This window comes from Lasioglossum baleicum, chromosome 6 (assembly GCF_051020765.1).
Source record: "Lasioglossum baleicum chromosome 6, iyLasBale1, whole genome shotgun sequence".
Taxonomy (NCBI): domain Eukaryota; kingdom Metazoa; phylum Arthropoda; class Insecta; order Hymenoptera; family Halictidae; genus Lasioglossum; species Lasioglossum baleicum.
In genome coordinates, this window is record NC_134934.1 from 1,221,796 (window position 1) to 1,234,886 (window position 13,091).

Sequence of the window (13,091 nt, forward strand, 5' to 3'; positions counted from 1 at the left end):
TCCCTTTGTACCTAGAATACGTCCCTATATGTAGTTGGGACTCCCTACCCATAAATTATAAACGTTAATCATAGCTACTCATTGCTACTCCGACAGACATCTGGCGAGCCTGAAACCCTGTGCAAGGGTTCGAAACACACACACACACACACACAGGAGCACGACACGGGCTCTCGCTCCGCGTCCGTATATGTACATCATGCGTGAAACTCGAATTTCGCTCTACAACTTCAAGAATATATTTTTGATAAGTAGTACTATCGATTGATGCGGGGGGAAATATCGGAAATTTGATCTTTGTAAACCAGGTTCCCCTTAATCATACGGTTCATTCGCACGTCTATTCCCCTACGGTCCCTCAGCTATTAACATTTCTATAAAGGAAGGGTGCAAGTGACACCAGAACTTATTTCCGAGTGTATTATTAGCTGTCTTACGACAGACGGCTGTCTTATCACCTATCCTTTAACAGGGTGTCAATAAAGCAAGGTTCTCGGCGAGCAGTTCGAAATATAAAGTTGTGCTTACCGGTGCAGTTGATGTTTCACTACCGGCCAAGATGGAAGAGTTCAAAGCGATCTACAGCAACTTGTATAACCTGCAGAATTTTTGCGGATTGTGGCCAGTCCCTGAACCACAAAATATTTTCCTGTATCGGGTCAAAGGGGTCGTTTACAATGCGACTACATTCCTCTGTATTGCGATCCAGGTGATAAAAGTTATGATATATACCAGGGTTGAGCACATTTTATTCGAAATAAGATATATGTATAGAGCGTTACCGAAATGTTTCCTCATATAACAAATTTGTGTTAATTTGGCTTTGGTTTAAATCAAATCAATTATTATCAAATAATAGTTTATCAACAATTCAATCACTTTTCCAAAAACTATTTGACTGTTCAAATCTACTAACATGTGATTATTTCAAATGACACGTAGCCAAACAAGACGATATATTATCTTTTAACAATTAGTTTTTAAATTATTCATCATTTTTAGGGAACTTGTTACGAACACATTTCCGAATCGTTTAAATGATTGAAAAATTAATACGAATTGCACGTTCATACAATTCATGATTATTTAACCGACGATAAAAAGAATTATTGTTTTTTTCTTTCCGTTTAACATTCTTGAATTTTCGTAAGTTTTCTTCACTGTAGCAGTTTCACGCGACACCGAACAATAAATCTGCATGCCGTCGTTTGTGAAACGAAATTGCATAATATAAAATAAGAATTGCAATTAACTATAGTCGAAATATTTTTCAGTATAGCACGTTGGCCAACGTAGAATTCTCGTTGGATAGTGTGCTATCGACGCTGTCGTTCAGTGGTCCAATGATATTGTTCTCTGTACGGTACTTGGCTTACCTAAGTGCAAGTAAAACAGTAAGTAACAGAACAATTAAACGTTGCCGTATTTGCTGTAGTTGTTAAATGAATATTTTTGTACGCGCCGTCAGATGTATAGAATCTACCAGGAGATGGGGGACGATTTCGTGAAATGGAAAAATACGGACGAAATGAAATTATTTCTAGAAGAAGTAGATCAAGCAAAACTCATATATTACTATTATATACGTAAGGACAATTGCCAAATATATTACTTTTCGATACCGTGGATGAAAACATATTTGACCGCACGCGCATTAAAATGTTTAAAAGAATTCAGAATACAAGGGTCAATCTCTTTCCTTCACAGTTTCCGAGTAAAGTTTCCCTCCCTCGATTCTTGCAAAATTTAGTCTAAAACAGAATCAGTTAATCAGATATAGTTCTCAACTGCAGGTGTAGTGATTTTCACAGTGGTCGGGCTGTACCTGGCATTTATTCCCATAATAACACAGCCAAAACATCAAGTCGCTTATCTTCGTTATTTTGGATTTTATTTCACCCAGCAGAGCATTAAGACCACTCTCGTATGCTTCCAAATTATGTTTGTATATGGAGTTGGTATATTTTGCATACTCGGTACGGAAACATCGCTGTCCGTCATTTGTCATCACATATGCGGATTACTTAAAATCGCCTGGTATATTTCCTTCTTTCGCACTATTCAAATACTACTTGCTGCATGTTTTATTCTTTTCACAAAACTGCATGAAACCAATTAGTCGCTGACGAACTCTGCATCGGATGTAAAATTCTTCGAGCAACAAAAGGGAGTACAGTAAATCCTCTATAAACGCAAAAGGCCGTACACAATAAACGCAAAAAAATGTCCCCTCCACTGCAGTAATCTGATCTCGGCTCGGGTGCATATATCGGTGTGAACCACTACTAATGCGACGCGGAGAGTCGCAGTCGCCGGCACAGTTCAAAGGCCCGTGCGTCCCCACAATGTAATATCAATATAACAATTTTTTTATATATATTATTACTTATTTTCTTATGAAACTTTCGCCAATATATTAGTGGCATTTTTCTTATTAAGATAAGACCAAATACGATATCATTTCAACTGTATTTAGTGGTTTAATTGACGATGAACGTTTCGAACGCAATTAAGGACAGCGTATGGGAAAGAAAGAGACACAGAGAGTCTCACAATCAGTCGCTTTGGCCGCGCGCGGTCTTTCTTTACACGCGTTGTCCTTCTCTACGTTTGGCTCGGCCTTTGAAGCTCAAAAAAATAATGCCCGTCTACGAACTTTGCAAACGAACCTCGAGGCTTTTTCGTTTATAGAGGATTTACTGTATCGATAAAAATTTGTTATTCTTTCGGCCAAAGTTGTGCTAATTTAAATACATATACACAGTATTTGAATAACATTGCATTACGTAATTAGAGCAATTCACTTAATTTAATTGCTATATAATTACGCGAATTATGAGTGTAATCGAAATAAAATGTAACTGAAATAACTCTGCATTCAGCTACAAAATTAAAAAGACAGTCAACGATTGTTCAAGATCGCCTACCCCATTAAAAGTAGATGTTGGTCCAGCACTGGAACTACATTATAAAGCTATGTCGTTGGTATCCTAAATATACATTTATACAATATGATGAAGACATTAAGACAACGCCGTTACCATGTATTTAATGACCATTTTATTACATGCTTCATTCATCTATCTTTCGCGAACACATGCAAATACTACGAATTCGCCAACGAAGGATCATGGCAGCTTGTACACAGGATTTAGGATTATCGTATATAGTGACGATTGCAACGGCTATCGTTTCCTTCTCTTTGAATCTATGCCGTGTAAGTATAAGTTAGAATTGAGTTACCAGTATCAGAAAATTAATTTTCAAATGTCTACTAAATATTCCTGTCAAATAGAAAAAGCGGTGAAACTGTTTTTGTTGTGTGACAGATATTTATGGCGATTACGCAAGGAAAGTTTGACGAAACAGTGGCTCCATTCTTAATCATCGTGGCGCATATAATAATGTTATTCCTGGGTAATCATGCTGGTCAAAGGGTGTCAAACACCAGCCATTACCTTTTTGATGCAGCGTAAGTGCACACGGAAATTGAATTGAATTCATGATAACGAATAATTATCATAAGACTGCAGAAGAGAAATTTCGGTAATTGTGTATAAAAGGTCCCACCTCACCGATTTCGATGATTTTTTAATATGTTGTCAGGGTGAAGATTTTGAACAACTTTTTCCTATACATGTAATCGCCGCTCAGCCTTAGTTTTTGAGATATTTGCGAAAAACTGCAGCTACTACTACATTCAATATTGCCTATACGTGCATACTGTGCGTATGCGCATACGCGTCAGCATGATGCGACCGCTCGTCAACTGTTTCTACAGATATATCACTACGATCGTCGAACGATCGATTTTGAAATCATATGATGATGAAGAATGAGTACATATTATATTACGACGACACCACACACACCCACACAATGTTTCTTAGCGGACAACCCGAAAAATCTATTTTCTGTTTATGTTTTTTGTAAACACGTTGTGAGTTCTATATACGGTGATGCACATATAAGGTGAGCTTCCAATTTTGAAAGACTACTTCCGGATTTTCGTATGCGTGATCGTGCCGGCCTGACACTGAGCGGTTACATGAGCGGCGCGGCGGTTACATGTATAGGAAAAAGTTGTTCAGAATGTTGAGTTTTACAACATATTTAAATTTTATCAAAATCGGTGAGGTGGGCCCTTTATGCACGATTACCAAAATTTCATTGTTCCTTTAATAATTTTAATAAGCTATGACTTATACATTAGAACTCTTAAATTCTTGTAATCTGACCCTGCTGTGAATTGCATCTAGTCATTTTTACTATAAATGCATAAAATCCGAAGTCTAATTATCACATAAGAATTACTAACAATTTGAAAATTTGATAACGCAGATACTCTTCGGAGTGGTACAATATACCGCTGCATGAAAGGAAACTGGTCAATTTCATAATGCTGAACTCTTCGAAAGAGCTTATATTGCGCATACTAAGTCTATATACTGCTAGTTACGAAGGATATTCGATGGTAATCGATCAAATTGTCTTTCCTTATCGTCGATTCTCAGTCTACGATTACAGACATGTTTATTTCAGATAATGAGAACAGCATTTTCCTATTTCACTGTCCTGCTTTCGGTCCAGTAGATCGTTGTAGTTAGATAGATAGTTGTCATTTCGACAATATGTAATTCGGCGAACGAGAAATAGTTTGAATACAACGTGTTGTGAGCTATTAGTATAAAACTAGAAGCAATTAACACACACCGAATAAAGCACACGAAAAAACAACAGAGAGAATTTTCGTTTTAATTTAATAACTTTATAGTAATATACAACATGCAGTCTTATCATTTTCATTGCATTTTACTGTAACTTGTTACCTACATTCTTCATACATAAACAAATAAATAATAATCCTTGATATTGTGTAAAAAGTTATTTTTCAAGGTAGATCTCTTATTCCTCGAGTAAAGAAAAACGCAAGAAATATTCAGCCCATCTAATTTGTTAAAACATTTATTGTTTTATGATATATATAAGATATAAGATATAATATATAAGATATTTTATCAATTTATCATATTTATTTAATAAGTTTGCGTTAATTAAATCGTACAGTTTTGTTCCGTTATAAGTCTATGGCTCAGGACGGCTTCCGTCGTATTTCAGATCAGGGTATCTATGTATATAGGTTTGAAATAATTATAAGTAGATATTATTTCAAAGATCTTTATTGAAAATCTTTCAATACATTTGTTCTTACATCTAGCATGTCTTACATTCTAGTGTACAATATTAACGCAAATTCGAAGTGTGCAGCTATTAGCTCGATGTTATCCACTACTTGGAAGATACTAGGAGTTCTTACGAAATTCCAATTAGAATATTAGAAATAATAATTGATGGTGTTCGTTGAATGAACAGTTGAAACACAGAATATATTGTTGAAGATGGGTCAAGGGTGAACAAAGGAAGCGTTGAAGAATATTAGACATAATACTTATCGCGCGGTGTTCGTTGAATGACCAGATGAAGGACAGAATTGTTGGTTGGCGGTTGGAGGTGCCAAAAAAAATGTTGAAGGGAGGCCAAGGTAGTTCTAGATGATCCCTGGTCAGCGGTCAGCCCCTGGTTAGTCCCTGGTCCTTCTGGTCCTCCTAGTCCCGGAGCCCGACCGCTCCTGCCGGAATTCCCGGCCCAGCCCGTCTTACTAAAAGCGGTCGATTTTTCCACTCCGAATTCATGTTGCGTCCCCATAGCGCACACGTAACATCCCCGACGGCACACCGGCTCGGTTTCAGCCTGGCACCTGTGCATGGCGCGATTTTCACCTGCCGAGGGCTCGAGCCCAGGGCCTGCCGGCCGGGCTAGGATTCAGCCGATTTGCAAGATTGCAAGGGTGCGGGATTCGCGTACTCATTGCGTGATAATACAAACACGGGTTTTTTCAGTAGTCAAAAACGCCAGATAAAGGTCAATCTAGGCAGCAATCGCCCTCAAAGGTCTTATTTATTAACTTATTATACTTTTGACGGTAACAAGGGAGACTGCTACGCATTTGCAAAGTACTGCCACATTGATGCGACCCGCCCTGTGTCGCGCATGCGCGAGAAAAGTTGAAGCACTGATTGGCCACATTAGTGTGATACCGTGCTGCCCTCTCAAAAACAGGCTGAATCCCAGCCCGGCCGTCAGGCTCTGGGCTCGAGCCCCCGGCAGGTGAAAATCGCGCCCTTTTGTGCACAGGGGCCAGGCTAAATCGTCCTGATTTGGTCTCAACGCTGAGCCAAGCATTGCGTTAGCCCGTAACGTGTCAGGCTGGGGCTCGGCTAGCTGGGTCCGGCGGTAGGCTCGGGCAGACTGTGCTGTCTGGATACTTCTTGTTCTGCATACTTCTGATACTTCAACACAAAAATTATCAAAAATATTCCTTTAGATTGGCAGGATTGCGGCCATAAACTTACAGAGATAGACTGTGCGGCCTGTCTATTTATATATACGAAGCGTTGAAGCCTGCCATGGCGGCTGGTTGTATATCTATCTCACTCGCACACCGATAGTTGGTGGGGGCGCAGCGAGCCAGTCAACTCTCACTCCCTACGCACTCCCCATTTTCATTGGGCGAATCTCTCCCCTCTATAAGTCTATGATAGCGGCACCATAGTATCGTGAGGTGACTGATAAAAAGAGGATATTCTCTGCTGATAGTGGTGATAATACCAGAGAGAATATCTCTGATAATACCAGCAAAGATATCCAGATATACATTTTTATAAATAGTACCATCGATAGTTCTCCACCGCTACCTTTCTGTGCTTTTAATTTTGTAGGGTTCAAACAAAAGTATTTAGAATATGTTTTATGATTGGTGGTTCGCGATTTGAAATAAGAGCATGTTATGACTCTATGACTCATATATCGCAACACTTTCCAGTGTTCCTAAATTCTCTGTTGTTTCTGTTATTTTATATTCTTGTGGACTCCCCCTAATCATACAATTTTGTTTCTGTCCAGGATAGGTTAGTTTACCACTATTTACTATAAGAGATAGCTCATAGCTCCCTCTATTTTTTGTTATTCATTTCTGTTTATATTTGGTTAATGTGGATTTTAATGTAAACTTTCTTAACTGAACAACACATGTAAACATTTTATAAATTTCTGTATGTATTTTATTATTTAATCACATTTATAAGTACATACTTAAAAAATGTCTAAGTATGTACATATCTCATTGGTTACAAGAATTGATGTATTTCATGTGAGAAAATGGTTGACATAGTTGACATTATGGTATGCCATTAATGTTTATTCAAAATATGTAATGCTCACAGTATTCATTACGCATTATTGATAATAGTATATGCAACGTCTTCCTATTCAGCAAGGATATTAATTCAGGAAGCTATATTATTTTTTGTGGTTAAAAAATTCTTGACATTGTTCAACTTGGTCTACACAGGAAGAAATCGGTATTGTTTTTAATATACGTTCATAAGAGGTGATTTTAGTTCAAATTTATTAAAACTTCTTTTATTTATAATTTCAGATGGATATGACACACGAATAAAATTATTTAATTAAACACAAGGGAGATAAGAAGCTTGCAGTCATTGTTTACACATTCTATCAGTGTTATAACGAGTATAATAATGGAACCAAGCATGGGAAGCATAAATATATCAGAAGAACAAAAGAAATTTTTGGAAGAATGTGAGAATGAATTTGAAAATCGATTTACAGAAGAAGATAGTGAGTTTATAAAAGTTAAAAATATGGAATTGATAACCCCACCAATTATGGATCCTTGGCACAATAAACCTCGAAGATCACAGGATGATTGGTCACAAAATCAAGGCCATGGAAGACGGAATAATTCTTGGGATAGACGTAATAATGATAGAAACAAAGATGGATGGGGTAGATACGAGAAAAGACAACGTCGTTATAAACAATATTAACAATCGTTTCATCGAACGGCTGCGTTTTATTTTGTACATAGACTGACACATTATACAAAACTGTAAAATAAAATGTTTGTGACAACACCAACATATCTTGTCATTTGAAAATATTAATATAATTTTATTGTCCGTTGTGTCTAGATTTAATGTATTTGTTTTTTGTGATCATTTATCTAATTGTAATTGAAATTATCTAGCTACATATCAATAAGGATGTTTCTTTCGATCACGAGTACTTAAAATGACGAAAAGCATAAGTGCAAATGAAATATTCGAACGTGTTGTATGAAATATCGGATTACCTTTTTAATTGACAATACACAATTAATTGCTTGAACGACCAATAAGAAATTCGACATTTTATGTCACACGACCCGGTTTAGATATTTTTGCAAGACAGCAGATATAAATACATGAGCATTAATAAATAGTTGTGTACACACATGAGTAAACACAACTACGACATGAGATAATCAGCTGTTGCAATGTGGACAGGAAACATGTGTTTCTTTTGTCTGTTGAAACGTATATCTTTTGTCTCCGTCCGGTGTATAATTAAATTCGATGGAACAAAGACAGAAGGCGTTTCTGCTGTACCGTTTGGCCTGAACAAAGATTATTTTAGTGGAGCGCGATTACAATTTATTTACAGAAAGAGATGTACTTATATTTACATATGTACATATATACTTTTTCCAATGAATGTATAAAAGCTGGTAAAACAGTTTACATAAGTTAAAACGTATTGACGCCCAAGTGAACGTATAATTAATTCGTTAAATAACACAAAGTTATTCATATTTCCACAAACCCGTCTCGAAAGTCGGAAGGTTCGAATCGTATTGCTATATCAGTAAATGTTTGATAGAATTCACATATCTGAACTGAACGCGAACGAAAAATCATAGATAGTGGGGAGAGAATTGGATAGATTATCCGTTTATAATAAATTGTTTGTCCCCCGATGAATTCGCGTAATCGAAGTTTTGTTTCGGTGAAATAAAGCAGTGGCCGCTCAAAGTGAACGGATCGAAGAGTGTATTTACAGCTCGTGCACGCAGGCTACGGGCTACGTCAATTGAGAATTGCGTTTATATATGTAATGAGTGATCAATGCTGTGCTGCTATCACGGGCTGCTATTCATAATTAAACATGCACGAGTGTGTTATGGATAAACACAGTAAATATTCTCAGTGACGCAGAGTTCGTGCAATCATTAATTGGCAAGGCATGCATGTGCGCGGACTTTTGAAGATATTTATCAGTTGTAAAATGCTGCGTTCAAATAAATTTTGTTTGCAATACATCTGACTAGCTCATTCACACTTATTTATCTCAATTGAACCAAGTCTTGTAGTAACGTATTTTCTCAGTGGTGAGTATAATTTTGCAATATCTTCTATCTTTCTGTGTAAATACAAAGCTGTTAGAAAAGTGGCTCAAATTTGATTTTATATAGATACATATTTCGCGATTAATGTGTCACAGAGCAATCGTACTCGTTGTATTATAATCAACAGTCTACACGCTCGTAAAGTCTATTTAGTGAATTTTTTAAAATCACGCAAGGAAAGAGATCAGAATGTAATAAACCAAAAAGACACTCATACTCGAACTCACAGGAGACAATCGCAGCATGGCTGGTTTATACATCACAAGTTGGCAAGTACCTGTAATATAGAATAAATTATACAATATGAAATATACAGATTCATGGAATTTGTTTTCAATGTGCTATATTAAGAAGTTGTACTTTGTTCTTCCTTCTTTTAGACTTACTGCACTATCACTAGGATACACTAATGTTAATATAAAGACATTAAAATTTATAATTAAAATAAATACAATATATTTTATTAAGCATATAAGCTTTGTATGATTATTTTTAATGGATTGGATCAAGAAATTACGTGCTAAAAGGTACGACAAAACAAAAATATTGCTATGCATATACATTTTTATAACTTTAAGGTAATTATATATAACATTATAGGTCCACTGTTCCTACGGATGATGATCTAGAAACTGTCGCTGAGAGAAAGGAACGATGGAGGAGTATCAATGCAATTTATTTTACTATGTTCCTTATGTCTCTTGGATTCAGTATTATATTGACTGGAGTATGGCCATATCTTGATAAAGTATATATACCCTTTTATTGTCCTGGTTTACGGCTCTGGTCATCGATTAACATGATACTTGAAGTAGTGGGAGAACTTTGTGGTTTCCAAGACAATAATGAGAAACTTTTAGTGCTACACTTGTTAAGCTACGCATGACTGTACTACACCGAATATCATGCTGATCCACGACTGGAGCCATATCAAACTTGATTCACATATTATTATATGTAATGATGTATTTGCATTGCAGTTGGACAAAAATGCAGGCAAAGAGTTTATGGGATATGTTGTTGCAGCAAATCCTTTGGCGCAAATGTTATTTTCCCCCTTTGTAGGATGGTGGGGAGATAAAAGGGGTTCTATAAGATTACCTCTTTTAACAACGCTAGCTCTTTTTACATTTGCATCAGGATTGTACAGTGTCCTTGAAATATTGCCAGGCGATAAGAAAATGTACATGATAGCTGCTAGATTCTTGGTCGGAGTTAGTTCTGGTTAATATTTTCTTTAGTTCTGATATTATAATTACTGTGCACATTGTGCTTTATACTTAGACCGTGGAAGCTCATGCAAATTAATGTGTCTAGAGATTAACATACAAAAACTAGAATTGAGCAGTAACTTGGTTTATGCTAGAAATTTAACATTTCATATATTACAATTAAATATACCATTATTTTATTTGTAGCCAATATTGCAGCAGCAAGGTCTTACCTTTCTGCAGCTACAAAATTTGTAGAAAGAACACATGCGGTTTCTATGGTATCTCTTGCACAGGTAATGTAACTTACTAGTATTTTGTTTGTAGTACTTTGTGCATAGTTCTATGCGATTGATCGTATAATCTCATTTATTAGGTACTGGGATTTGTGGTAGGTCCCGGATTGCAAGCCGCAGTCACACCTCTTGGCGAACATGGTTTCTATTTTATAAATATACCTTTTAATATGTATACTATGACTGGTTGGATAAATGTGATAATGGGAATTCTTAATTTTTCATTGTTTCTTCCATGGAATTTTAAGGAGCATAGGATTGCCTTACGCGAAGCTATGAAATCTCAAGGAAGATCGACAGGTAAAAATTACTTTAATTAAGTAGCGTATATACTGTAAGTAGAAATAGATTCTAGTCAACTAACCGAATGGTCGTTGCATAAACCGCAGAAGAGGAAACATTGAAGTCTGTAAAACCTGATTATCTAGCGAATTGGACATTAATTTGTGCATTCTTCGTCTTGGTATTTAATTTCGTCCTTCTCGAAACGTTAGTATAATGATCCTTTCCATTTCCATTTTCCGTTTTCTTTATTTTGTTCAACATTTGTTTACCTTCTTATTAGGCTGGGTACTTCCTTAACTATGGATCAATTTGGTTGGTCAAAGAAAGAGTCTTTGTATTATATGGGTCTATTAATGAGCGTTGGTGCTATTGTATCTTGCATTACATTTGTTATGATCGAACCACTGTGTAAAAGGTATGGATATTTTATAGAAACTGAACATTTTGTAAGCGACATGTTTCATCTATTATTTGAATGTTATTAGATTCAATGAACGCAAGGTGATGCTGTGGGGTGGATTTTTCTTGATGATAATTGGGAGGATATTATACATCCCGTGGGGACCGGATCCACCGCCAATCGCGTACGAACCACGTAAGTGCGAAATTAAAAATTCAAGTTCTCATATAAAATAATTTTCCATGAATTTTTATTAATGTTACAGTATTCGATAATGGTACAACAGATATCAATGCAACAGAAGCCTTAGGGTGCCCTAGTACTCAAGAGTGGTGTCTTTACACACCTCAACTCACAGTCACACAATTTTTTATTGGCTATGGTTTCACCACCATAGGCTACCCGTTGGGGGTTACCTTAATACAAACGATCTTCAGTAAAGTATTAGGACCACGACCACAAGGTGTTTGGATGGGTTTTATGACAGGTGCGGGATGCGCATCTCGTGTTTTAGGTCCAGTATTTGTTAGCGTGATTTACACACGTTATGGAACGTACCATACTTTTGGTGTCACTGGTCTAATGTTAATATTATCTATGTTGTGGTTACAAATCGTGGACAAGCGTTTAGTACCTCCTAAACTTACTTCAAAAGATGAAACGAAACGTGATGCAGAAATTCCATTGGTGCATCTTAAATCTAATGATGCTCGAGCAACGAACGATATTGAAAGAATTAATATAAACGCGGAATGTGAGAAGGTGTAGCATTAGTCATATATTTTTTTGTGCAATTTTATCTTTTTTAAATACATATATATAATGTATATAAGGATTTATGCGTGACTGCAATTGTTGGTGAAAAATACTGATACTATACGAAATACGATATTTTTTATGAATATTTACACGTTTTTTCATACATATCTCGCAAGGATGAATATGTAAAAAAACTATTAACAAATAAATGTAAAATGAATGGAGGTGTATGGAGAGGATGACGAAAGGTTTTAGATAAATGATGAGAAATTCTTATTTATGTTAGCATCGTATACCGAAATGAAATGAGATTGTCGCGTTTTAGAGGGATTATGGTATGATATTGATATAATAAGTACAAAAGATTTTTTAGCTTTTTGAACATATTAAAAGGGCTACGTATGTTATGAATATTATGTAGATAATTATATGAAAGTTGCTCATACCCTTGCCTTAAAGTCTAGAAAAATACTTGTAACAGTAAAGACTGATATTTACACGAATTTATTAATATCAAATGTAAAAGAATTCAAATGACTTCCATTAAACATTCGTGCTCGAATGTACTTATCAAAATGGAATGAGCTTCTACAGAGTTATTGTTCAGCCATGCTAGCAAACAATTGCAATGAATTTTACTTAATAGGATATTTTGTTGTTAAAACAATCTATGCATATTCCTCTTGCCGAAATTGAAATATGATGTGCAATGTGTGCACATTGAACAATCTCGAGAGAAAAATATATATAAAAAAGCAGGAGTGTTATATTTTGATTGTTTCCAGTGATCATAAGAATTTTGAAGCACACATTAAAAAAAAGGTCACAAAACG

At 35.9% G+C, this 13,091-nt stretch overlaps 2 protein-coding genes across 3 annotated transcripts; both read left to right on the top strand.

Moving 5' to 3' along the window:
• Positions 1 to 3,130: 3,130 nt before the first annotated feature.
• Positions 3,131 to 4,593, top strand: LOC143209899 (uncharacterized). The gene is made up of 4 exons (XM_076426197.1): positions 3,131 to 3,217; positions 3,330 to 3,472; positions 4,342 to 4,474; positions 4,543 to 4,593. Exons 1-4 carry the CDS (start codon positions 3,131 to 3,133, stop codon positions 4,591 to 4,593), a joined length of 414 nt encoding a protein of 137 aa, XP_076282312.1.
• A 3,802-nt stretch (positions 4,594 to 8,395) lies between these two features.
• Cln7 (CLN7/MFS domain-containing 8) lies at positions 8,396 to 12,267 on the top strand. 2 transcript variants are annotated; one of them, XM_076424613.1, is made up of 11 exons: positions 8,396 to 9,289; positions 9,374 to 9,576; positions 9,688 to 9,834; positions 9,908 to 10,055; positions 10,288 to 10,531; positions 10,726 to 10,814; positions 10,895 to 11,114; positions 11,204 to 11,303; positions 11,380 to 11,514; positions 11,585 to 11,694; positions 11,765 to 12,267. In XM_076424613.1, exons 3-11 carry the CDS (start codon positions 9,803 to 9,805, stop codon positions 12,265 to 12,267), a joined length of 1,581 nt encoding a protein of 526 aa, XP_076280728.1. In that variant the 5' UTR covers positions 8,396 to 9,289; positions 9,374 to 9,576; positions 9,688 to 9,802. The 2 variants fall into 2 exon arrangements, with proteins under 2 accessions (XP_076280728.1, XP_076280730.1); XM_076424615.1 differs by having other exon boundaries at positions 9,403 to 9,576.
• Positions 12,268 to 13,091: the final 824 nt, after the last annotated feature.

Excerpts from the sequence above, each read along its gene's own strand:
- LOC143209899 (XM_076426197.1), top strand. The coding sequence starts at position 3,131 with ATGGCAGCTTGTACACAGGATTTAGGATTATCGTATATAGTGACGATT. Across the intron at positions 3,218-3,329 it reads TCTCTTTGAATCTATGCCGT|ATATTTATGGCGATTACGCA; the intron begins GTAAGTATAAGT and ends GTTGTGTGACAG. Across the intron at positions 4,475-4,542 it reads GTTACGAAGGATATTCGATG|ATAATGAGAACAGCATTTTC; the intron begins GTAATCGATCAA and ends TGTTTATTTCAG.
- Cln7 (XM_076424613.1), top strand. The coding sequence starts at position 9,803 with ATGGATTGGATCAAGAAATTACGTGCTAAAAG. Across the intron at positions 10,056-10,287 it reads TATGGCCATATCTTGATAAA|TTGGACAAAAATGCAGGCAA; the intron begins GTATATATACCC and ends TTTGCATTGCAG. Across the intron at positions 10,815-10,894 it reads CTATGGTATCTCTTGCACAG|GTACTGGGATTTGTGGTAGG; the intron begins GTAATGTAACTT and ends CTCATTTATTAG.